Here is a 27,424-nt window from a genome sequence, read left to right on the forward strand (position 1 = left end):
CAGAGGAGATGTCGGGGGAAGTTTTTTACTCAGAGAGTGGTGAGTGTGTGGAATGGGCTGCCAGCAACAATGGTAGAGGCAGATACGATAGGGTCTTTTAAGAGACTTTTAGATAGGTACATGGAGCTTAGTAAAATATAGGGCTATAGGTAAACCCAGTAATTTCTAAGGTAGGGACATATTCAGCACAACTCTGTGGGCCGAAGGCTCTTTATTGTGCTGTAGTTCCCTTACAGTGGTGCTAGAAGGTTTGTGAACTCTTTAGAATTGCCTCTTTTTCTGCATAAATATGACCTAAATGGGTTCAGATCTCTAGAACTTGCTAAAGTCTCTGTTCCTGCATCCACTATAAGAAAAACACTGAACAAGAATGGTGTCCATGGAAGGACATCACAGAGAAAATCATTGCTCTCCAAAGAAAACATTGCTGCATGTCTCAAGTTTGCAAAATCCCACTTGGATGTTTTACAATGCTTCTGGGACAATGTTCTGTGGACAGATGAGACAAAAGTTGAACTTTTTGGCAGAAATGCACATTGCTATGTTTGGAGGGAAAAGGGCACTGCACATCAACACCAAAACCTCATCCCAGAAGTGAAGCATGGTGAAAGGATCATCATGGTTTGGGGCTGCTTTGCTGCCTCAGGGTCTGGACAGCTTGCAATCGTTGAGGGAACAATGAATTCAAAATTGGATCAAGACATTTTACAGGAGAGTGTCAAGGTAGTGGTCTGTCACCTGAAGCTTAATAGAAATTGAATGATGCAACAAGACAATAATCTGTAACACAAGAGTAAATCAACAACAGAATGATTTAAAAAAAAGAAAGTTCATGTTTTGGAATGGTCAAGTCAGAATCCAGATCTTAAGCCAATTGAGATGCTTGTGGCATGACCTGAAGAAGGTTGTTCATGCATGGTATCCCAGAAATATTGATGAACTGAAACTGTTTTGTATGGAGGAATGGCCTAAAATTCCTTTTCATTGTTGTGCAAGTCTGATCAGCAGCTAGAGGAAACATTTGGTGGATGTTATTGCTGCTAAAGGAGGTTCTATCAGTTATTAAATACAAGTGTTCACATACTTTATTCCAGCCTGGACTGTGAATGATTAAACAATGTGTTCAATAGAGACATGAAAAGACAATTGTTTGTTCTTAGTATAGGCAGATTGTGTTTGTCTATTATTGTGACTTAGTTGAAAACCAGACCACATTTATGAGTAATTAAAGCAGAAAACCAAGTAATTGCAAAGGGTTCACAAACTTTTTCTTGCAACTATACACATTCCACCTTTCACATGAACCAATGACCTCTAGTTCTAGTCTCACCCAACCTCAGTGAAAAAAGGCTGCTTGCATTTATTTTATCCAGACCCCTCATGATTTTGTGTACCGCTATCAAATCTCATCTCATTCTCCTACACTCTAGGGAATAAAGTCCTAACCTTATTCAGCCTGTCCCTGTAACTCAGGTCCTAAGCCCCATCAAAATCCTTGTAAATTTTCTCTATATTTTTGCAATCTTATTGACATCATTCCTGTAGGTAGGTGAGAAAACCTGCACACAGTACTCCACATTTGGCCTCACCAATGCCTTATACAACTTCAACATAACATCCCAACTCCCATATGAATGCTTTGATTTATGGTTAATGTGCCAAAAGCTCTCTTTACAATCTTATCGACCTGTCACGCCACTTTCAATTAATTATGGACCTGTATTCCCAGAGCCTTCTGTTCTACCACACTCCTCAGTGCCCTACCGTTCACTCTGTAAGTCCTACCCTAGTTTCTCTTCAAATGAAGTATAATTTTTTGTGTTATTTATTTAATTGGGTTCTCTTTATCCAGGTTTAAGACTTACATGAAGATCTGATCATATTTTAGGTCATATTTATGCAGAAATAAAGAAAATTCCACAGGGTTCACAAACTTTCTAGCACCAAAGTATATTTTATATGTGGATAATTAACCTAAACCACCCATGTGTTTTTGGGATGTGGGAGAAAGCCAGATCATCTGGAGTGACTGGGAGACATGCAAATTCCATACACTGGAAGTCATAACTGGATTGCAGTCAGTGTAGCTGTGAGGCAGCAGTGCTGATAGCTGTACCACTGCATGCATTGTTATGATCAACTCAGCCAAAGGATGGGGGAGTAGCGTATCAGAATTCTTATTGCACTCCCTGTTGCTTATTTCCATCCTACAATACGCAGGGACACATCATCAGTGATGTAACCTGGAGTTATTGGGTGTTTCGCATCTTTCAATATCAGGCACTCTTACCCAGGCAACCTAGCCAGGGTTGATCAGACCTGGGCTTGTGTCGCAGCAGCATTGGTCCATGGGTGAGTATTCAATTAAGCAAATATTTATTCCTTGGGTTATTTCTGAGTAGAGAACTGACGCAAAGAAAAGAAACTAGATGACTGAATTCATGCTCCAAAAAAAATCTTAGCAACAACTACATACAGTATACTTAACAAAAACTGAAAGAACTAATCTATCGAATGAGAGAAATTAATGGAGTAAATGCCATTAGAAATTACTAGGCTATTTTTCCCAATCTTTGCAAAGTCAATGTGCACCTGTATCATAAAACCTTTCTCCCCTTAATGCAAAGCTTTCTGGATCATTTCTTTGATCTTTAAGCCAAGAGTGAGATTGTTTGTCAATCCCATTCACAATTCCTTAGTCAATGAAACAATCCATCCCTGTGTGCAGTAATACCAAGATAACTTTTGGGCAGAGGTTGCTTGTGGTGAGTTACTCAACTCGGAGCATCACGTAGTCTTTCCATCATTTTAAGGCACAAGTGAGATAAAATATTTTACTCTTGCCTGGATGAGAACGACTCCAATAGCTCCTAAGTAGGTCAATATAATCTGGAACAAATTAGACTGTTTGATTCACATCAACCAATCTAAGCCCTCATTCTAACCACCAGCAGCAGAAGTACGACAATGTGAACAGTCCACAAAATGCACTTCAATTACTCACCTAATCTACTATGGTAGCACCTCTCAAATCGATGGCCTCAAGGACACAGGGGAGTACCATCACTTGTAGGTTCCCCTTCAATTTACACATCATCTTGATTTGTAACATTTTCACTAATCCTTCATCACTGCTGAAACTAAATTCTGGAATTACTTTTCCAGCGGTAATGTAGAAACACATTCAGCAAAAGAATTGTAGACGTCCAAGAAGGCACCTCACCACGATTTTCTCAGGGGAAATTAGGCATGGGTGGTAGTGGCAGTGAAACACAGAGACCCTTCCCCCCCCAAAAGAAAACTGAATAAAAAAAGAGAAGTTTGAATGGAGGGTCAGTGAGTAAAACAGTCATCGACAAATGGTGTCCTTCTTTTCAGAATCAGAATAATTATAACCTCGACTCTTCATAAGCCTCACTACAGAGGACCAATTTGTGAGCTTAGATTGCAGGAAAATTTAACAAATTTTATTGCAGGCATAAGTGATGCATCAATTACTTGATTTGAATGGACTTTAATAATGTATGAAGTGAAGCCTCAGAGGGACATAGGAATGTAATGACCACATGTTGGCAATGATGCAGACGAGCTTATTCTCAGTACGCTACACATATCAATGTGCTGCTATTTATGTAGCACAGATGATAAGCAAAGAAAAACAATGTTGTTAGATTTTAGACATTTATTTTTGACATGTTTGAGGGTCTGATGATTAGACTTAGTGAGAGTCAGCCAAATTCTTCAGAAGTTGTAAAAATAACAAAATTTAGATTAGTCCCTGCTTTCTGATGTAGAAGTAGGAGGTGTGCTGCATGTTATATGGCAGCAAACATGACCTCTCTCCTACTCTGTCCTGTACACCATTGAGTACAGCAACAACTCCAGGCTGCACTTAGCTGTGGGCTGGAAGTAACTGCAGCTGATGTTCAACGAACACCAGCAATGATGGATTAACTTTTTCACCTGCCACCTTGCACTTCCTCCCACTCCCCCCACCTTCTTAGTCTGGCTTCTCCTCCTTCTTTCTAGTCCTTATGAAGGGCCTCGGCCCAAAACGTCAACGGCTTACTCTTTTCCATAGATGCTGCCTGGCCTGCTGAGTTCCTCCAGCATTTTGTGTGTGTTGCTTTGGATTTCCAGTATCTGCAGATTTTCTCTTGTTTGTTCAAGGAATTATCCCATTCATTTGAATGGACTGATTGATCTTCATTTGTAAAACAAGCTCAGGTTACGACTTTTTTGTTATTGTTCTTTATTTCATTTCATACTTATGTTTTAATTTACAGCAGATTCAATATTTTGAGCTAAATTTGCTATCTTTACAACTTTTAAGATGTTTAAATTGTTTTAAAACATTTTTAAGCACCAGAGACATTTAACAATAATGGAATTGACTTTTTCCAGGCATCTATTTTCATTGCCAGATCACTTTGATCTCTGCATCACCACCAACTTCCCCTAGAGTTCATCGCAATGTTATTGAAATCCATCCAATATAGATATTCAACTACGAGGAAATCTGCAGATGCTGGAAATTCAAACAACAACACACACAAAATCCTGGTGGAGCACAGCAGGCCAGGCAGCATCTATAAGGAGAAGCACTGTCGACGTTTCGGGCCGAGACCCTTCGTCAGGACTAACTGAAAGGAAAGGTATGGAAATGTACAGTGTCATCCCTGTGGAAATTTCAGGTTCCTTTGCTCATCGTCATTTGTGCTGAAGCTTCACGACATATATTTTTTCCTGAACTATATCTAGCTTGACTATTCTTACTGAACTTGATTGGTTCCTCAAGCCACTGATTTCAACACTTTAGAACACATTTATATTTTTCGCCATAACTATAGTTGCTTTTCCTCCAACTGTACATTAGACCTGATGACTTCATTCTTCTGACTCCAGCCTTCTCCCTATTCCACCAACAATCAATAAAGAGTCTCAGATGTGAAATATTTATTCTGTTTTTCTCTTTAAAGATACTGCCTGACCTGACCTTCTAGCATTTTCTGTTTTTAATTCATGTTTTCAACAATTGTAGATTTTTTATTTCTTAATAGAACAGTGACCGACTCCATTGGCTCTTCCCTTGAACCCTCTGAAACTCACTACCTGGCAATTTTTCTTCCCACTTCTAAAAGCACTTCAAAATAGCATTGTGACTTTGTCTTCATTCAATACTCCTTTCATTTTTGATATGGATTGAGAACAGGACAGAAAACAAGGTGTGGGAGTAAACAGGTTGTTTTTATGTTGGTAATTGTGATTAGTGGAGTACAACAGTGACTGGGATACAACAAGCAGAACAAGTGCTACACCTGCCCCTATACCTCCTGCCTCACTACTATTCAGGGCCCCAAACAGTCCTTCCAGGTGAGGCAATACTTCACCTGTGAGTCTGTTCTGGTCATATACTGTGTCTGGTGCTCCCGGCATGGCCTCCTGTATATTGGTGAGACTGGGAAACGGTTTCACCGAGCACCTATGCTCCATCCACCAGAAAAAGCAGGATCTCCCAGTGGCCATCCATTTTAATTCTACTTCCCATTCCCATTCCAAGATGTCTGTCCATGGCCTCCTCTACTGCCATGATGAGGCCACATTCAGGTTGGAGGAACAATACCTTATATTCTGTCTGGGTAGCCTCTAACTTGATGGCATGAAGTTCGATTAATCAAACTTCTGGTAACGCCACCCCTTCCCTCTCTCTCCTTATCTCCTTGCCTGCTCATCACCTCCCTCTGGTGCTCCTTCCCTCATTTCTTTCTTCCATGGCCTTCTGTCCTCTCCTATTACATTCCCCTTCTCCAGCCCTGTATCTCTTTCACCAATCAACTTCCCAGCTTTTTACTTCACCGCTCTCCCTCCAGGTTTCACCTATCACCTTGTGTTTCTTCCTCTTCCCCCCCCCCCCCAACTTTTAAATCTACTCTTCATCTTTTTTTTCTCAAGTCCTGCTGAAGGGTCTCAGCCCGAAACATCGACTCTACTCTTTTCCATAGATGCTGCCTGTCCTGTTGAGATCCTCCAGCATTTTGTGTGCATTGTCTGTAATACTAAGGTAGTGGAAGCTGGGATAATATATTGGAAAAGCTTATTACAGAAGTTGGGCCATATAAAATCTGAAATTACAAGCTTAGCTTCAGCAGAGGTGACCTTAAAACCAAAAGTTCACTAATGTCTTTTAGAGAAGGAAATCTCCCATTCTTCTCCAGCCTACATTGGTACAGACCAACAACAATGTGTTTTATTTTCTCTGAAAGACCGAGCAAACCATTCAATTGTGTAAGATTATGAATATGTAACACAGGAGTAAAATTGGAAAGATGACCCAACATTGACCTTGGTTTGCATATTCTACAACGACAAAGGCTCAGTCCGCCAGTCAAGCTTGCACAATCTAGGGATCCATGCCAATCTGGGAGAGCTATCCCACATACATGAATCAAGCAGCAGCCTGACACCATCCTATTCCCAGAAACAACACAGATTCTTCCATCAATATCCCGGGATAGCTCACATGAGAATCATGGAAATTCATATATTTATCAATACAGTGTGGAATAAGCCCTTCTGGCCCTACAAGCCTCACTGCCCCAACAGCCCCACAACCCCCAATTAACCCTAGCCTAATCACGGGACAAGTTACAATGACCAATTAATCTATCTGGTATGTCTTTGGATTGTGGGAGGAAATGAAACTCCTAGAGAAAATGGCACATTTCACGAGGAGAACATGCCAGATTTGAACTCTGAAATCCAGAACACCTCAAGCTGTAATAGTGTTGTACTAACCTATTGTGTCTGTACTGGAGAGATAAAGGTCACCTCATGTAATTTTGGATCATTGTTCTTGGATCAATGGGATCTCTTCGAAGGGAGGTATGACCTGTACAAAAGTGACGGGTTGCACCTGAACCTGAGGGGAACCAATATTCTCACAGGCAGGTTTGTTAGAGCTGTTGGGGAGGGCTTAAACTAATTTGGCAGGGAGGTGGGAACTGGAGTGAAGGGACACAGGATAGGACAGATGATAAAAAAGCAAAGATAGTGTGCAGTCAGACTGACAGGAAGGGCAGACAGGTGATAGAAATTAATTGCAGCCCAGTGTGAGTATCAGTGCATTAGAGATGCAGAATCAGAAAGGGTAGCAAATACAGTACTCAAAGTGTTGTATCTCAAAGCACAGAGTATAAGAAATAAGGGGGATGATCTTGTTGCACTATTACAGATTTTCAGGTATGATGTTGTGGCCATCACTGAATCGTGGCTGAAAGATGGTAGTAGTTGGGAGTTGAATGTCTAAGGTTACACGTTGTATTGGAGGGATAGGAAGGTAGGCGGGGGGGGGGATGGCTCTGCTGGTAAAGAATGGCATCAAATCAATAGAAAGACGTGATCGGACGATGTTGAATCCTTGTGGGTTGAGTTAAGAAACTGCAAGGGTAAAAGGACCATGATGGCAGTTATATACAAACCTCCCAACTGTAGCTGGAATGTGGACCACAGATCACAACAGGAAATAGAAAAGGCGTGTCAAGACAGCAATATTATGATAGTCAAGGGAGATTTCAACACGAGGGTAAATTGGGAAAATCAGGTTGGTAATGGATTTCAAAGAGTGACTTTGTTAAATGCGTATGAGATGGCTTTTCAGAGCAGTTTGTCACTGAGCCTACCAGGGGATCAGCTGTACTGGATTGGGTGTCATGTAATGAATTGGAGGTGATTAGGGAGCTTAAGGTAAAAGAACCCTTTGGAGGCAGTGATCACAATATGAACGAGTTCAACTTGAAATTTGAGAGGGAGAAAGTAGTCCGACGTACCAGCATTTCAGTGGAGTAAAGGAAATTACTGTGGTTTTTGAGAGGAGTTGGAAGGAGGTGCTGGCAGCGATGTCAAGGGAAGTCAAAGCTAATGTAAAAGCAAAAGAGAGGGCATATGACGAAGCAAAAATTAGTGGGAATATAAAGGATTGGGAAGTTTTTAAAAACCTATAGAGAGCAACTAAAATAATCATCAGAAGGGAAAGGGTGAAATATGAAAGCAAGCTAGCAAACAATATCAAAGTGGATAGTAAAAGCTTTTTCAAGTATGTTAAGAATAAAAGGGAGATGAGAATGGATTTAGGACCACTAGAAAATGAGTCCAGAGAAATAATAATGGAGGACAAGGAGATGGCAGATGAAATAAATGAGTATTTTGCATCAGTCTTCACTGTGGAAGACACACGTGGTGTTCCAGATGTTCAAGGGTGTGAGGGAAGAGAAAGTGAGTGCAGTTACTATTACAAGAGAGAAGGTGCTCAAATAACTGAAAGTTCTAAGGGTACATAAGTCACCCGGACCAGATGAACTGCACCCTAGAGTTCTGAAAGAGGTAGCGGTAGAGATTGTGGAGGCATTAGTAATGATCTTTCAAAAAATCGTTGGACTCTGGGAATTACAAATGTCACTCCACTGTTTAAGAAAGGAGGAAAGCAGCAGAAAGGAAATTCTCAGTGGTTATGAAGATGTTGGAGTCAATTGCTAAGGATGAAGCTATGGAGTACTTGGTGACACAGGACAAGATAGGACAAAGTCAGCATGGTTTCCTTAAGTGAAAATCTTGCTTGACGAAGCTGTTGGAATTTTTTAAAAGAGATTACCAGTAGGATAGATTTGAATTGACCTTATTTCTTATGTCTTTCACATGCATGAGGAGTAAAAATCTTTATGTTATATCTCCATCTGAATGTGCAATGTGCAAATTATAGTAATTTGTAATAAATAGTATGTACATTAAGATATACAAGAAGACAGTCAATATAACATAGAAATACAATTGTGTCAGCATGAATGAATCAGTCTGATGGCCTGGTGGAAGAAGCTGTCCTGGAGCCTGTTGGTCCTGGCTTTAATGTTTCGGTACCATTTCCCGGATGGTAGCAGCTGGAGCAGTTTGTGGTTGGGGTGACTCAGATCTCCAATGATCCTTCAGGCTTTTTCTACACACCTGTCACTGTAGACGTCCTGAATAGTGGGAAGTTTACATTCACAGATGCGTTGGGCTGTCCGCACCACTCTCTGCAGAGTCCTGCGATTAAGGGAAGTACAGTTCCTCTACCAGGCAGTGATGCAGCCAGTCAGGATGCTCTCAATTGTGCCCCTGCAGAAAGTCCTTAGGATTTGGGGCTCATGCTGAACTTCTTCAACCGTCTGAGGTGAAAGAGCGCTGTTGTGCTTTTTTCACCACACAGCTGGTGTGTACAGACCATGTAAGATCCTCAGTGATGTGTATACTGAGCAACTTAAAGCTGTTCACCCTCTCAACCCCAGATCCATTGATATTAATAGGGGTTAGCCTGCCTCCATTCCTCCTGTAGTCCACAACCAGCTCCTTTGTTTTTGCGACATTGAGGGAGAGGTTGTTTTCTTGACACCACTGTGTCAGGGTGATGACCTCTTCTTTGTAGGCCACCTCATTATTATTTGAGATAAGGCCAATCAATGTAATGTCATCAGCAAATGTAATTAGCAGATTGGAGCTGTGGGTGGCGACACAGTCATGGGTGTACAGCGAGTAAAAGGAGGGGGCTCATGTGTTGAGGGTCAGAGGGAAAGAGGCAAGTAAGTCCACTCTTACTACCTGCCGGTGATCTGACAGTGAAGTCCAGGATTCAGCTGCACAAGGCAGGGTGAAGGCTGAGGTCTCTGAGCTTCTTGTCGAGCCTGGATGGAATTATGGTGTTGAATGCTGAACTGTGGTCCAAGAACAGCATTCTCACATAAGCATCCTTCTTCTCCAGATGTGTAAGGATGGTGTGTAGAGCTGTGTCTATTGCGTCATCTGTCGATCAGTTGTGTCGGTAGGTGAATTGTAGGGGGTCCAGTTTGGGTGGTAGCAAGCTGCAGATGCAGACGTTGACCAGCCTCTCAAAGCATTTGTTTATTATTGAGGTGAGTGTGACAGGATGCCAGTCGTTCAGACATGTTACCTTGTTTTTTTTTTTTTTTTTTTTTTTTTTTTTTTTTTTTTAAGGTACAGGGACAATGGTGGATGTTTTGAAGCAGGAGGGCACTCTACACTGGGAGAGGGAGAGATTAAAAATGTCTGCAAACACCCCTGCCAGTTGTGTCGCACACATCCTGAGTACCCGTCCTTGGATGCAGTGGACTTCCAGAAGGCCTTTGACAAGGTGCCACACATGAGGCTGCTTAACAAGGTAAGAGCCCATGGTATAACTGGAAAGTTACTAGCATGCTTAGAGCATTGGCTGATTGGCAGGAGGAATTAAGAGGGAATGAAAGGATCCTTGTCTGGTTGGTTGCCGGTGACTAGTGGTGTTCCACAGGGGTCAGTGTAGGGACCACTCCTTTTTATTTTGTATATCAATGACTTAGATGATGGAATAGATGGCTTTGTTGCCAAGTTTGCATATGATATGAAGATTGAAGGAGGAGCAAACAATGTTGAGGAAACAGGAAGGCTGCAGAAGAACTTAGACAGATTAGGAAAATGGGCAAGAAAGGTAAGAAGGCAAATGGAATGTTGGCCTTCATTACTAGAGGGATTGAATTCAAGTGCAGGGAGGTCATGCTGCAATTATACAGGGTACTGGTGAGGCCACACCTGGAGTACTGTGTGCAGTTCTGGTCTCCATACTTGAGGAAGGATATACTGGCTTTGGAGGCAGTGCAGAGGAGGTTCACCAGGTTGATTCCAGAGATGAAGGGGTTAACCTATGAGGAGAAATTGAGTCGCCTGGGACTATACTCTCTGGAATTCAGAAGAATGAGAGGGGATCTTATAGAAACATACAAAATTTTGAAAGGGATAGATAGAAGTAGGAAAGTTGTTTCCATTGGTAGGTGAGACTAGAACTAAGGGACATTGCCTCAAGATTCAGGGGAGAAGATTTAGGACAGAGATGAGGAGAAACTGTTTTTCCCAGAGAGTAGTGAATCTGTGGAATTCTCTGCCCAGGGAAGCAGTTGAGGCTTCTTCACTAAATATATTTAAGATACAGTTAGATAGATTTTTACATAGTAAGAGAATTAAGGGTTATGGGGAAAAGGCAGGTAGATGGAGCTGAGTTTACAGACAGATCAGCCATGATCTTATTGAATGGCGGGGCAAGTTCGATGGGCTGGATGGCCTACTCCTGCTCCTATTTCTTATGTTTTTATGGAAATGAAATACAACGTTGGAAAATGTGTGGCCACACACTTTGGTAATAGAAATAAATGTAAAGACTATTTTCTAAACGGGAGAAATTCCAAAAATATGAGATGCAAAGGGACTTGGGAGGCCTTGTGCCGAACACCCTAAGGGTTAATTTACAGGTTGAGTCGGTGGTGAGGAAGGCAAATGCAATGTTAGCATTCATTTCAAGAGGACTAGAATACAAGAGCAGGGATGTGATGCTGAGGCTTTGTAAGGCACTGGTGAGGCCTCACCTTGAGTATTGTGAACAGTTTTGGACTCCTCATCTGAGAAAAGAAGTGCTGACATTGGAGGTGGTTCAGAGGAGGTTCACAAGGATGATTCTGGGAATGAAAGGGTTATCATACGAGGAATATTTGATAGCTCTGGGTCTGTACTCGTTGGAATTTAGAAGGATGAGGTGGGGGGGGGGCTGAAAATCTCATTGAAACCTTTTGAATGTTGTAAGGCACTTTATGTAGTCCTGTGTAGGTCTGTGTAGTTTTACGTGGTCTAGTGTAGCTGTGAGTCGTCTCACATAGTCTAGTGTAGTTTTGTGTTGTTTCATGTAGCATATGGTCCTGGAGGAACGTTGTCTTGTTTTTATTGTGTACTGTACCAGCAATTTATGGTTGAAATGATAATAAAAAGTGACTTGACTTGACTTGAAGGCCTAAACAGAGTAGGTCTGGAAAGGATGTTTCGCATGGTGGGGGAGCCTAGGACAAGAGGACACTGCCTCAGGAAGGAGCATACTTTAAAACAGAGATCTGAAGAAATTTCTTTAACCAGAGGGTGGTGAATTTGTGGAATTTATTACCACAGGCAGCTGTGGAGACCAGGTTGTTGGGTATATTTAAGACAGAGATTGAGAGTTTCTTGATTGAACATGGCATCAAAGGTTACGGGGAGAAGGCCGGGAACTAGGGTTGAGGAGGAGATAGAAAAAAAAGGATCAGCCGTGATTGAATGGCGGAGCAAACTCAGTGGGCCAAATGGCCTAATTCTGCTCCTATGTTCTATGGTCTCATGGTAATCCCACCTTCTGGCACTAGGTCCGGATCCTGCAAGGCACCACTCTATGATTGAAACACTGGAGAAAATCTCGCTAGTTTCTATCTCTGTCATAGTTTCAGACAGAGGGATTTTCAAAGGAGTTTTCCTCATTTCTCCTCTAATCTTTCTACCAAGCTCAATCACAACTGTGACAATTAATATTCAAGGTGTGGCGTATTTGGCGTTGTTTACAGTTTCAGTTTAAACTCCATTATTTTGCCTTCTGTGCCTCAGCTATTATATTTGCCTTTTTAACTACCTTATTGACAATACCTCTACAAGTATTCTCCAAGGTTCTCTCTTCCACACTGATCAATATTGCACCATTTATTATCTGTTCTTTGGTCTATCTCCATATGCTTACCTCAGTTTTCTCTGAATTAAGTTCCTTGATATTTTACTGCACAACTGATTGAATCAATGAAAGGGAATGAACAATGTTGGAACTGCTTTGCCGTGAAGGCATGGGTGGTAGATTCACAACATTGACTTTGGATCCAACGAGATCAAAGCAAACATGGGTAAGATAACATATTGCCGATTATCATCTATTGCATTCCAACAACTGATAAGCACAGATAGTCTAATCAGCCCAACAGGTTTGTGAATCAGTACCAATGCATGCTAAAATCGATAGGTTCAAGGCAGATCAAACAATTTAGAACTGTGCTCATAAAACAATGTAGCCATCAGCAGTTGCACCAATCTTTTCTACTATGATCTAACAACCTACCGCTCTACCATTCACAGAGAGCAAGAGGAACAACCTTAATTTAATGAGAGAAGCATACCCAGACTTGGTGCCCATCTGAGGAAAATGTAACCCATTGTGTGCTGAGTCATGGAGACACCAGATGACAAGGATAAGCAATCCTGCAATTTTTGGATAAAATCAAAGCTCTGCAACTCTTCAAACCCCCAGTCATGAATGATAATAATCATTTAAGTACCCAGTAGGAGGATGAAGTACTAGGACTATTCTTAATCTTAGTGATAGCAAGACTGCAACCTGCTTTGGGCAGAAGTTTCAAGTGGATGGCCTTGGTTTCCCCCTGACATCACCACTTTTACCCAAGCCAGACTCAGACAATTTCCACATTACAGACTAGGTCAAGAACAACCTGAGAGCACAGGGTATAGGTTCCAAAAATATCTGAGCCATAATACCAGAGATATAATCCAGGACCATCCACCCCTCTACCAAAGCTGCTCTAATACAAACACAATACAGATATTTTCCTGGCAAAGTGGAAAATTAACCTGTTATGAAGTGTCCACTAAAAAGCAGGATACACTCAAAATGTAACACCATAAGACAAAGGAGCAGAATTAGACCATTTAGCTCATCGAGTCTGCTCCATCATTCCATAATGGCTGATTTATTAACCCTCTCAACCCTATTCTTCTGCCTTCTCCCCGTAACCTTGGACACCCTGACTAAGCCATTGCTACGTCCTGTATAATCAGTGTCCTGGGAAGTGAAGACATCATACCCATAATTAATGAAACTGTGACCGCAAGTCTGAGGCTGTGAGTGACTGATCTCCAGCTACCCAAAGCATGTCCATTATCTACAAAGCACTGGATAGGATATGATGGTAAAATCCTCTCCTATCCCAGCAGCACTGAACTATAGAAATCATTTCTTGCTGAAGATGTCATCCAGTAATGGATTACCAGGGAAGCACCACAAACTTTTATGACAGCTCCACACAAACCTCAGCTTCTACCTCCACAAAGGCAAGTATTGCAGGGACATGGGAACACCCTACCACCTCCAAATTTCTCTTCCGATCATGCATCACCCCACTTTGAAAATGTCTGCCATTCTTTAGTCACTTCTGTGTCAAGATCCTAGAATTCCATTCCCAACAGCATGGTAGGAGCCCTTCCAGCACAATTTGTCACAGCAATTCACACAGACAGCCAACACCACTTCCTAAAGGAAAGCTTAAAATAGATAACTCTAGCTCTGTTAATGATGCTGAAATACCACATTGGCTTAAATAATAGTAATTATTTAAAATGGTGATATTAAAATTATTTAAAATGGTAATATTCTTAAAATGGTGGACTGCTTTAAAACATATAGAACATATGCAGACAGGAACAGCGTTCACTACAGTGTCCTCAAGGAGCTGGGGTGTCCATTCCTATGAAACCTCCAAAACCAATATAGTGAGGGCAGTTCCATACTGCTAGAGTGAAACAACATGTAATACTTCTTTAAATCCTTTCATGGAACAAAAAGCAGAGGGCAATGGCAAGTGATATCAGAAAGCTTCTCTTCTGCCATAGAGTCACACAACAGAGAAACAGAGACTTCGGCAAACAAAATCTGTGCCAATTACACTAATCCTGATTGATTCTTCCCATCATCCCATCAGTGACCCCAATATTCTACCACCCACCTGTACACCAGGAGCTATTCACAGCAACCAATTAACCTATCAAACCACAAGTATTTAGGATGTGGGAGGAAAACAGAGCACCTGGAAGAAATCCACTCAGTTACAGGGAGAACATGCAAACTCCTCACAGACAGCACAGGAAGTCAAGGTCGAACCCTGTGAGGCAGTAGCTCTATTAGCCATGTCACCAAGCTGTTCAGACTGAGCAGTCCTTTTACATTTCTTGCCAGAACAGAACAAAATCTTTTCACCTGCAACAGTAAAAATATTGCTCATGGGATGAAAAAGGAAAATTAATTTACAAACTTACTCTACATTTTTAGTCCAAGGTTCTGGGTCACTCATGGTCATGAAGACGCAGTTTGTTAATATGGTAAACATGATGAACAAGCTAAATAATTTGCAAATCAGTGTTAAGGAAAAGGAATGAAGATTATTCATTATACATGTCTACCCCCACCCCGTAACTCATGCTAAATCCCATGTTGAACATAGCTCTTCACTTAAGGGAAAGTAAGCTCCAATCAGTATCACAATCCAGTTTAATATCACTGACATACCATACGTCATGAAATTTGTTGCTTTGTGGCAGCAGTACATTGCAATGCTTAATAATATAAACTATAAACTACAATAAAAATAAACAAACAAACACACACACACACACACATATATATGTAAAAAAAAAAAAATATATATATATATATATAAATTAATTAAATAAGTGCAAAAAGAGAGGGAACACTAGTGAGGCCATGTTCATGGATTTATTGCCCATTCTGAAATCTGATGGTGGAGGGGAAAAAGCTGTTTCTGAAACATTGTGTGTCTCTTTAGTGTCCTGTCCTTCCTCCTTGATGGTAGCAATGAAAAGAGGGCACGTCCTGGGTGATGTGTGTCCGTAATGATGGATACCACCTTTTGAGGCATTGCCTTTTGAAGCTGGGAAAGCTAGTGCCCATGATGGAGCATGACATAATTTCACATGCAACAATTGACAGAAGTTGATTCATACTATTTGTGCTAATGAGCATTAGCATTTGAATTATTTTCCTCTCTAAAGCTATTCTGGAGCTTTAAAGCAGGGGTTCCAACCTTTTTTATGCCATGGATCCTTACCATCAACCGAGGGGGTTTGTGGACCCCAGGTTGAAAACCTCTGCTCCAGAGAGTTATCCATCTGATTTAGCAGTTTATTATATTCATCACATCTCTCCCACTCCTTTGTTTCATCCAGTTAATTGTAACTTATTTTCCAAGTTTATCCCTAATTCCATGCTTGCACTCAACTAGAAGATCTACAAGATCAGTGATATTTACTGACTTGCGATTTTAACATTAGGACAGAAGGATATGAATGTATTAAAACTTTAATGGCGATTCTTCTTAGGGGGTGAAAGGGACTCAGCAAGTAGATTGCAGGTGTCGTCGTGAATCGAAAGATGGCCTTCCCCTTGTTTAGGACAATGAATGTCTGGAACAGAAGATAAAACACAGGTTAATATGACAGTGGAATTGGTGGAAACCCATACGTAGCAGTTAGAAGCACCCTCTCTCCTACCTATTACTACTGAACCATAGGTTACTGCTGCTGAAATTTACATGTGTTGGGTAATAATTAACAGGTCAGAAGGCAACATCCAAAACATGATATTATAGCATTGATGCGCACTATACTTGCCACGACAGATGTGAGGAAGAATCATTTTCAGTTTTTGGCCCCTATAAATCATTGCTTGCATTGGATAGATAGAGAACACAGAACATACAAGGAACAGCACAGCACAAGAACAGGCCTTTCAGCCCAGGATGTCTGTACACCATATTATCAAATAAAGCTAATCCCACTTGCCTAGCCATATCTTTCAATTCAAGATAGATTTTCAAAGATTCAAAGTATGAATGCAGAATTCAAAGTAAGAATGAACCCTGAAATTCATCTTCTGACAGAAAGCCACGAAATAAAGAAAACCACAGAACCCTTTCAAAGAAAAACATCAAACCCCCAATGCACAAAAAAGAACAAATTGCATAAACAGCAAAAAGGAAGCAAAAACACAGAATATAAAACATCAACTATAAGTTCCAACAAAACAGTCCAGGATGTTCAGTTTCAGCTCATTTCAAGCAAATGTTGTGTTGTTCCCTAATGTTATATGCCTGTCTAAACAAATTTTAAATGTCACCATTTTGTCTGTTTCCAAGACCATCCCTGTAATAGGTCACAATGAGTAATACAGCAGATAGGCATGTTTGTAAAGGGATTTTTCAAAGTTCAAGATAAATTTATTATCGAAGTACACGTCACTATTTACAACTCTGAGAGTCATCGTCTTGCAGACATACTCAATAAATCTACAGTATAATAACCATTGGGCATTCAACCAGAGTGCTGAAGACAACAAACTGTACAAGTACAAAAGAAGAAAAAAAACTATGAATTTTGAGAACATGACATAAAGAGTCCTTGAAAATGAGTCCATGGGTTGTAGGAACAGTTCAGTGCTGGGGCAAGTTAAGTTGAGTGAAGTTATCCCCTTTGGTCAAGAGCCTGATGTTCAAGGGATAGTAACTGTTCCTGAACCTGGTGGTGTGAACCCTGAGGCTCCTGTACCTTCTTTCTGATGGCAGCAGTGAAAAGAGAGCTTGGTTTGGATGGTGGGGATGCTGCTTTCCTGCAACAGTGTTTCATGTAGATTTGCTCAGTGGTGGGGTGGGCCTTACCTGTGATGGACTGGGCAGAATCCACTACTTACTGTAAGATTTTCTAATCAAGGGCATTGGTGTTTCCTACCAGGCTGTGATGCAGCCAGTCAATGTACTCTCCACCACACATCCATAGAAGTTTTCAAAGTTTTAAATATCATGCCAAATCACCACAAATAATTCAATAGCATTCCATTCTTTACAGACAAGAGTGTTGGCAACAATTTCAAGACCCACCTGAAATGATATGAGATACTTCACTAGTGATTTCTGGTTGTTCAGTAAGTGGATGACTAGCTACTAAAAGTACCTTACCACCAGCCCATCTGTCCCCACCTCCCATTTTCCTCAAATAACAGTATCATTGTATAATTAAGCGGAAGATTTAGGAAACATTCATCAGTTCAGGTAGCATCTGTGGAGAAGCAAACATCACTGGTTAATGTGATGTTTCATTGAGATTGGGAAAATTTGATGGTAAAGTATTTTTAAGGTGCAGAGAATGGGTGGGAGATGAATGCCCAAGAGTTAAATGATGAAGGACATTTAGAAGTGGTTATAAACTACAGCAAATCAGTCTGTGCCTACACAGAGTCATAGAAAAATGCAGCACAACTTCATCTAGTCTATGAAAAACCATTTAAAATGTCTACTTCCACCAACCTGCACTGGGACCATAGCCCTCCACATCCCTACCATCGATGTACCTATCCAAACTTCTCTTAAACATTGAAATCAAGCCTGCATGCACCCCTTGCTGGCAGCTCATTCCACACTCTCAAGACCCTCTGAGTGAAGATGTTTACCCTCATGTTCCCCTTAAACTTTTCACCTTTCACCCTTAACCCATGACCTTTCATTGTAGTCCCACCCAATTTCAGTGGAAAAAGACTGCTTGCAGTTACCCCCTCTATACCCCTCAAAATTGTGTATACCTCTATTAAATCTCCCCCCAAACTTCTACATTCCAAGGAATAAAGTTCTAACCTATTCAATCTTTCCTTGTAACTCAGGTCCTCCAATCCTGGCAACATCTTGTAAATTTTCTCTGTACTCTTTCAACCTTGTTTATGTCTTTCCTGTAGGTAGGCGACCAAAACTGCACACAATACTTCAAATTAGACCTCACTATTGCCTTATGCAACTTCAACATAACATCCCATCTTCTGTACTCTATACATTGATTTAATAATGTCAATGTGTCAAACGCCTTTTTTATGACTCCATCTACCTGTGACGCCACTTTCAATGAATTATGGACCTGTATTCCCAGATCCCTTTGTTCTACCACAATCTCAGTGTTCTACTGTTCACTGTGTAAGACTGACCCTGGTTGGTCATACCAAAGTGCAAGACCTTGCACTTGTCTGCATTAAATTCTATCTGCTATTTTTCCAGCTGGTATGAAAATCAAGACACAAAAATCAGCCACCATGTATCTATCAAGGGTCAAAGTTACAAAAAAAATACATATTTTTATACATATTTATATCACATATCAGTGATTTTATGGAAAGACACAAGCCAGGTAATAGGGAAAAGATGTAAAAATATATTGCTTTAAGCTAACTCACAAGAGCAAATCAATCAGTGATAAAGCCATAGAGAGATACAGCACAAATAAAAACACTTCACCCCACCTTGTCCACAATCACCCATTTACACTGATCTCACAGTAATCCCTTTGTTTTATTCTTTACACATTCTCATCAACTCCTCCTGAAAATCTAGCTGGTACAAACTAGGAAAAAGGAAATTTGTAAACAATAGCAGGAATATGTCTATACAAAACAGGCTCCAAGACAGACGAAGGTGGGTGATAATTATAGAACTATTTTAAGAAATCTAGTGTTTTAAAGCCTTGCTGATTGAAAGTAATCTATTCTTCCTTATCTATGATGAGCAGGCACTATCTCAATCTGTAAGCACAGAATTTGTGACTTAATGATTTTGTTTGTTGATGACTATAAAAAAGAATGGAGTAATTTTCAAAATTTCCTGTTCTTGATGAAGCATAGAATATGACTGAAGCACAACAGGAAATAATATGTTGGCCTATGTACTGCAATTGAATCCTATCTGTGTCAGTCAATAACCTCGTACCATTTGCATCGAATTTTCTTTTCTGTATTCTGTATGCAATATATCACAGGTAATGGAGGGAAAAATCTACCTTGCATTAGTCAATAAATAAATTCCACATATTCCTTCTGCTGTCGCTGTATGATGTAACATTGGGGCTGATCTTCTACCAGTGAGAGGTGGTGGAAATTCAGCTAAGGAAATAGCACACCCAGTAGAGTGTGCTGGAATTGTTCAGGTGATGGGCACAAGATGATGTTCACATCACAATTATCAGCTCAGCATAAATCCAGAGCCTTGGCTGCAACAAACAGGGTGTTGTACATGTTAATACATGAGAAAGTGTTTGGGGCATTGAGGGAAGGGTCAGATGAAGACTGGAAGGCGGAATCTGGAGGATGTTAGTGGTCACAATATGGGGACAACAGGATTTGATGGGTCGTCTTTCAGAGTAATGCAAAACAACCTGGAAATTAACATTATTGTGTTTCATTCCAGACCCCATCACATAAAAACTCAGAGCTACAAAAACACCAACAGAAGTGCCAAAGACCTCATCCCTGGGAGAGGAAGGACTTTCATAGAAGATGTTTGAAGTTGTGTGGTGAAAGTGGAAGCCACAGGGCCAATCAAACTTCCGCCCATGATCGCGGACTCTGGCGAGCTGCTGTTGGCGGCCTGTGCCCCAATGGGGGAGATGGGCTTAGGAAGAAGAAGTAGCAATTAAATTTCCTGACACAAGTGACTTAGCATGAAGATCCACTTGAAATATTTTACATGCAGCAGTATACAATATTTAGGTGGCTAAACCTATTGTTAGAAGGAGAGGGCCTCATAAATATCTGCAATTTGTGACCACGAGCAGCATCAAGACAGTCAACAGTGTTTTTGTATTCATCCATTCTGCCACGGAAACTTCCTAAATTTGCCCCTACCCCAAAGGTTAGGAAACAGCCGGTGACATACAATACCACACAAAAACTTCCATGACTCTCATTTAAAATGCAGCAAAGATAAGAAAGGAATGCCGAGAAGATGGAACGCTTTTCTTTTGCCAATTGGTGGTCAATCAACAGGTAAAGGAGCACTGGAAGGGCGCATTTGTGTTTAATGGAGGAGAAGCAGGAGGAGGAACAATAGAAGTTCAGCAGGAAAACTTGGTACATGGATTCCAATCCCATACCATGTACGTATAGACCCAGGATAATATAGCTGTAGTGCTCTGAAGAGAGCTGTATATTGAGCTGTACTTTACAGGGGAGACTCTCACACTGTTATGTAATCTATAACAAAATCTGCAGCTTGGCACCATGCAAGTTAACAACTAATCAGAGGAGTAGTTTCCACAGGCTTCCTCATCCTCAGCAGTAGGGACATCAAACATGTCATCACTTAGTATGTGCTTAATCTCAGGCTCATCCCTCCCATTTTAATTGCTGAGACCCCAGGAATAACATTGTCCAAAAAGCCAGCTAGATGTGCAAGTGAATCCTGTGGTCAGAATACCAGATCTGCCCCCAGTTATCATTTACCTGTCCTTGCCTTTCAACTTCAAAGGTTTCCCTGCCCAACCTGGCTCTACCTGTCCATCATCTCTCACCTGTCTATGATCAACCTATCACCTACCAGCCCCTATCTCACTCTTCCTCATGCCAACTCGAAACTCAGCCCTGATGTAGGGTCTTGACCCAAAACATCAATAGTTCCCCCTACAGACACTGTTGAGTTCCTAGCTTTTGCTCCAGGTTCCAGTGTCTGCTGCCTCTTGTGCCGCTAGAGTCTGGGTATCCTAGAATGAGAGTCACTTATCGTCATACCCCAAAGGCTTCCCAGCATCTACATTCCAAACATCAGGAATACTGTTCACTTGCTAGAGTGAGTGCAGAATGCTGGCCTTTGTAATAATGGCAAGAACTCACAAAATGAGTTGTATAAAGAAATAATCACAAAAGCTAAACAAACCACATTAGTTTGCTTCATTTTAAAACAAGATATGGCTGTAGCAGCTGTCTATAATCAAAAACAGTGTCTCAGAACTAGAAATAATTGTGTGTCCTGATTAATGCACAGTAGTGTCAAAGTAAAGGCTATCAAAGGCCTCTTTGATTGTGGATATGGCTTACAGTTTCCCTCACATGTTGCTGGATGCACAAACAAAAATAAATTGACTGATGGACTGGGGCAAGGTCTGCAAAGTCTATGGTGAGGGAAAATCAATAATCAATGGTGAGAGGGAGGGTAGTGGCTGGTTAGAGATTGGAACCTTGTGTAGGGATGGACGGAAATGGAAGCCTTGACCTTGGATTTGGTGTTTGGGTAATTTGCAATGGCTAGATATGGTGGAGACGATAAATAATTAGAGAATATGGAGTAATCAAGCATTGGGAACTTGGTGGGTGGCAGTTCCTCAATGAGGTGGGGTGATCACAGGAGCTGGGGGCCACAGGTGGGCCCTGGGCTTATTGGGATGGAGCAGGAGTGGGATCAGTCATGAGAAATCTTGGCAATGTTGGATGAGAAGTAAGGACACTGGAAGAGAACTTGATAAGTAATGGGACTTAGCTTAGCTGGGTCCCAGCACAAAAAGAATATTATAACATAGTCATCCCAGGAATTCTCAACAATAGGTGCTTTGAGGACAATGTCAATAATTTCCCCACCATTCCTTCAAGATATCATTGCATGCGTTTCTAAGGGCTGTTTCATAGGCTCAAATAGTTTTCACTTTTTCCGTCTATATATTTCCTACATTTTAACGCTTAAAATGAGGATTTTTAATGACTGGTTTACAATTGTTTAAGTTTTGTTTGCATCTTCTTAAAAAAAAACAAAAGAGTCTGCACCTACACTCAGAGCAAGATCTGGACACTATTCAGGCTTGCACTGAAGTGATCTGTAATTTTTCATGTCACATAAGAGGTTGGAAATATCTCCAATATTTGAAAGATAAATCACCTTCCCTTGACATTTAGCAACATTACTAGCACCAACAGTATCCTGTGTGTCAACACTAAATGGAAACCTAACCAGATCAGCCACACTTGGCTACAGAGGCAGATCTGAGGTTGCAAGTAATTGACTTTCTGAATCTTGAACCAGTTCCTGTAACTCCAAAACAAGAGCATGTTGGAGTACTTGTCACTTGTACAGATCCAACATCATGACAAGAGTTCATGAAGGCATAATTTCACAGGAAGTAGGTATAGGTGGAAGCATAATGGCCTCTTGAGCTTATTCCTCAATCCAAAAGGATTTATCAAGGTCCGAATTTCTTGCCTTAACTTCACTATAAGCTTCAATTCTCAGACTTGAAAATGGTCAAAGATTCTGCTCCATAGTTCATAGGGGGAGGGAATTCCTGAGCCCAAAGAGGAAATTCCTCCTCTTGACCAACTCCTTATTCTGAAACAATGCTCTTTTATGACAACATTCACTCAGAGACCAACCTCTCAAATCCCCTCTAAATCATATAAGATCTAATCTCATTCTTCTAAACTACAATAAACATGTGTAAAATTAAAACTGAATATTCTGGAAAATCAGCAAGTCAGGCAGCAATTGTGGAAAGAGAAACAGTTAATGTTTCAAGTGTAGAACCCTTCATCAGAAGTGATAAAGAAAAAAAGTATCTGATCTGCTGAGCTTTTTATAACCATATAGCAATTATAACACGGAAACAGGCCATCTCGGCCCTTCTAGTCCGTGCTGAACGCTTACTCTCACCTAGACCCACCTACCTGCACTCAGCCCATAACCCTCCATTCCTTGCCTATCCATAACCTATCCAATTTTTTTAAATTGACAAAATCAAACCTGCCTCTACCACTTCTACTGGAATCTCGTTCCACACAGCTACCACTCTCTGAATAAAGAAATTCCCCCTCGTGTTACCCTTAAACTTTTGCCCCTTAACTCTCAAATCATGTCCTCTTGTTTGAATCTCCCCTACTCTCAATGGAAAAAGCCTATCCACATCAACTCTATCTATCCCCCTCATAATTTTAAATACATCTATCGAGTCCCCCCTCAACCTTCTACGCTCTAAAAAATAAAGACCTAACTTGTTCAACCTTTCCCTGTAACTTAGTGCTAAAGCCCAAGTAACATTTTAGTAAATCTCCTCTGTACTCTCTCTAATTTGTTGACATCTTTCCTATAATTCGGTGATTATTTTAAATATTTTCAATATTTTGTTTTTATTTCTAACTTCTATTTTCAGTTTTTTAAAAATTTTCATTCATTTATGAATATAGGCCTTTCCTTACAAGACAACCCTTTCATCTTAGGGACCAACCTATCAGCCTTCTCTGAACTACCTGAAATGCAAATATGTTCTTCATTAAATAAAGTAGCCAAAATAGTACACAATAGGTGTGTTAAGTACATTGACGAAATAAAAAAGCAAAGCAGAATGCAGGATACATTTTGAAGGGAAGTGCAATACAGGCAGACAAATAAAGTGCAAGGACTATGACAAGGTAGACTGGGAAATCAAGAGTTCACCTTTTAGCATAAGAGAGATTGTTGATGGGTTTGATAACAGGGAGATAGAAGCCCAGTTGTATGTACTCTCAAACTTTTGTATCTTCTGCCTGACAGGAGAGGGGAGGAGGGCATGGGCGAGGTCCTTGATTAAGTTAGCTGCTTCTCAGCAGCGGAAAGTGCAAATGGGGTCAATGGAGGGGAGGCTGGTTTGCATGATAGACTGAGCTGCATTTACAACTCTCTGCAATTTCTTGTGGCTTTAAGTAAACACAGCAATTTTCCTGTACATGCAGAACAGCAGTAATAATCTTATACTAAACACCAATCCTTCAAAGCAATTACATTTGTGATTTTTCTGTTGTCTGCTGCATTAAACAGATGGCTGCCTGTGTTCTGTGTATGTCAATCTCTTTCTAGGAAAACTGAAACTCTTGGAGGTTATTTTTGAAAACATGTAAAATGCCTAGAAATCCAGAGGCAATATATAATTAAACTAAATTAAATATGTTTTATATGACTGACACAAAGTATTGACGCAAATAATTTTTGAACCTGGAATTATAGTTGCAAAAGTATTTCAAAACCTATATTATCCCATACATGAAGCTAAATATCTATACTTAATATTTTAAACCAGTCTTTCAACAGATTGAATCATCTCCATTCTTAATTCATTGCTTCATTTGATTTTGCTTAGTTTCACTTTTATCAAAGCTGAACTCATCTCACCTGCCATTAGTTAGCTGGTTAGTTAAGCATTTTGAGAGATGCCAAATGAACAGCATTAGCAATTAAATTAATAATGTCCCCATGTATCAAGAAAATGTCTAATTTACATTTATAGTTCACCTGCAAAAATATCACAGCCAATTTCTAAAACCAGAATCTGCAACTTGATGCTGATAGCATTCATTCAGAGGCTGTATTCTTTCAAAAATTAGAATTCTGGATCTTTGAATGGATCTGCCTGGGACTTACTCTCTTTGAGCCATAGTAGGGATCCAGTTCCTCTAGAGGCTCGCCGATTAACTCTGTAGGAATATCTCCATAAATGAAAGGCAGAGTTTTGCCAGCCTCAAGGTCACTTTTGGGTTTCAGCTTGCATTCTTCCTCTTCTACAAGAGGCTTTGTTGTCTTTTCAGCTTTTTCCTTTGCAATCCTTTTCTCAATTTCAGCCAAAGACTCTCTGGTGAATCGGCGTAAACTGTCAGGCCCCGGATGTTTGAGGAAACACGCCATCCTCTCATTCTATAGCCCTTCAATTTAGGTCTCTCCGTCTCCTCAGCAAAACAGCTGCATTACAAAATAAACAGAGAAAAATCAAGAATAATCAAAAACTATGATAATACACATTGCAGAAATAGAAATTTGGCATATTAATAAGAATCAGTATCTAACATTGCAACGTCCTTAGCAATCAACTCAATACGTGTGCAAAAATTACAGTAAACTTAAGTAATTAATCCAACAATAAACTCAACTATGTAAAGTATGCTGGCTGCTGATGTACAAGATAACCAACAACAGAGAAATAAAATTTTGCAAATATTAACAACATATATAGTATTAGGAATTAATATTGTTTTAGTCTTTAAAATGTTTTTTGAATCACTGAATTAAAAAGTCACAAGATGGTAAAGGATAGAAATTGGTCTTATCATTTTCCGGCCAGGAAATAAGGAAAAATGGCCAAGAACATCTTAAAATTCATTGAGGTCTTATTTCCCTTGAGCTATATCCAGATGTTCAGGAGGTTACTTTAATTCGGCCCATTGGTTAGCATAATTAAGGATTAACACCTGTTTTACATCCTTTCAAGATATTGGATTCCTCCATGAACAGGAAAAACAGAGCACAGGAAAGAGTGAAGTAAGGGAGGGTGTTAATGACAAGGGAGTAGCCAGAGGTATAGAACAGGAAACTGAAAAGAGGAAATGTTATTAAAATGTATTTAAATTATCTGCATAGCAAATGATACAATATTTGTGGTAACAATTGAGCAAGTAGAGGTAATACACACTGGGATAAAGCAGGTAAGGCAGAACAACAGAAAAAACACAGCTAGAAATTACACAAGAGGAGGAAGAGTTACAAATTTTATGCACAAGGTATTTAGACCATGAGAAAAAAATGGTGGAATGGCAATGCTTACCAATTATTACAACGACAGTGGGAAAATAGCCTGTGATAAAGATAAATTCTGAATTCATTTGGATTGAGATCAAAGATAATAAAGGATCAATCACACAGCAGTATTGTCAACAACAACTTAATAGAGAAAAGAGCTGAAGGTGAGTTCAAAATGGTGTATAACAACTGTTAATTGGACAAAGGATGTAAATTATTTGCAATTAAATAGTGAAGAATACAGATAGTCAAAGAAGAGAAAATGGAGAGTTAGGGTAGCCCATAACAAATGGAATGAAGACAGTTGAAAAGACTTGTCAATTAGGAAGGGAAATAGAATGCTGGTCTTGGGAGAACCCATATGGGGAATGATGTACAGGTCTGTTTTCCCTATCTGAAATTTATAGTTGAAATGAAATGGATGCCATATCTTATGCTCCTTGATATGAGAAGAATAACAGATGATCCCATCAAAATGCCCAAAATTTTCACAGGATTTGATAGGCTGGATGCTGAGATGATATTTCCCCTCGTTGGTCTGTCTAAGGACAGACATCATGGTCTAAAGATAGGTGTGTCAGCCATTTACCACAAGAATGAAAAGATAATTCTCCATCCAGATGGTAGTGAATATGTGCCATTATCTAGGACTGTCTCAACCATTGAGCATATTCAGGACAGAGATGGCAAGGTTTTAGGTATTGAAAGATTCACTGAGTTTGTGGAGTGGAGGAAAGTGGGGGTGAGGTAAAAAATCAAAGCTGGTGATATAGAATGGCTGGACACACGGGGAGTCCTCGATAGCCTACTGCTGCTATTTCTTATGTCCCTATATACGGGAATGTAATTTCTACAATGTGTACAAAACTGCTTTCTTGCCCAAGATATAAAAAGCCTAACAAGAGAGAATTTGCCACAGGATCAGTTATCAGTTATTGGGAACATGCCAGAGCAGATAAGAGAATGAAAATCAGAAAAATGTAAGCAGTAGGAGCTGTAATATAATATACTTCTAAGATGATAAAAAAGAACAGAAGTATGTGATAAACTGGTTTGATTCTTGAGGGACTGAGTACAGAGCTGGAGCATATAGAAGCTGATAACACTGGTGAAGAGCAGTGGGGTACTTTCAAAACAGATTTCTGCCCATCCCCCTCTCATCATTACCTTCTCTCCTTTCACCTGCCGCATCTTTTTCTCTCACCACAGATCACCACCGCATGTTCCCCTCCCCCCAACGTCTTTGCCTTTGTAACCTCCATGACTCTCTGTCTATCTCTTGCCCCATGTCCTACTGACTCCCTGTCTTTTCTCCAAGCCATTGCCCATTTTCCTCCCTCTTTCCCTTGCATCCCTCTGTTATGATATTCCTT

General features: G+C 40.3%; 1 protein-coding gene across 1 annotated transcript in view; it reads right to left on the minus strand.

Annotated features, from left to right (window-relative positions):
* Positions 1–27,424, minus strand: part of LOC140741032 (sodium channel protein type 4 subunit alpha-like) — a 217,281-nt gene that overhangs the window by 127,349 nt on the left and 62,508 nt on the right. Inside the window, exons 2-4 of the mRNA XM_073070669.1 lie at positions 24,903–25,217; positions 16,007–16,125; positions 14,962–15,051 (exon numbers count right to left, since the gene is read on the minus strand). Of these exons, the coding sequence (XP_072926770.1) occupies positions 14,962–15,051; positions 16,007–16,125; positions 24,903–25,163 (470 nt within the window). The 5' untranslated portion in view covers positions 25,164–25,217. The remainder of the gene's footprint in view (positions 1–14,961; positions 15,052–16,006; positions 16,126–24,902; positions 25,218–27,424) is intronic.

This window comes from Hemitrygon akajei, chromosome 18, assembly GCF_048418815.1.
Source record: "Hemitrygon akajei chromosome 18, sHemAka1.3, whole genome shotgun sequence".
In the NCBI taxonomy this organism is placed as follows: domain Eukaryota; kingdom Metazoa; phylum Chordata; class Chondrichthyes; order Myliobatiformes; family Dasyatidae; genus Hemitrygon; species Hemitrygon akajei.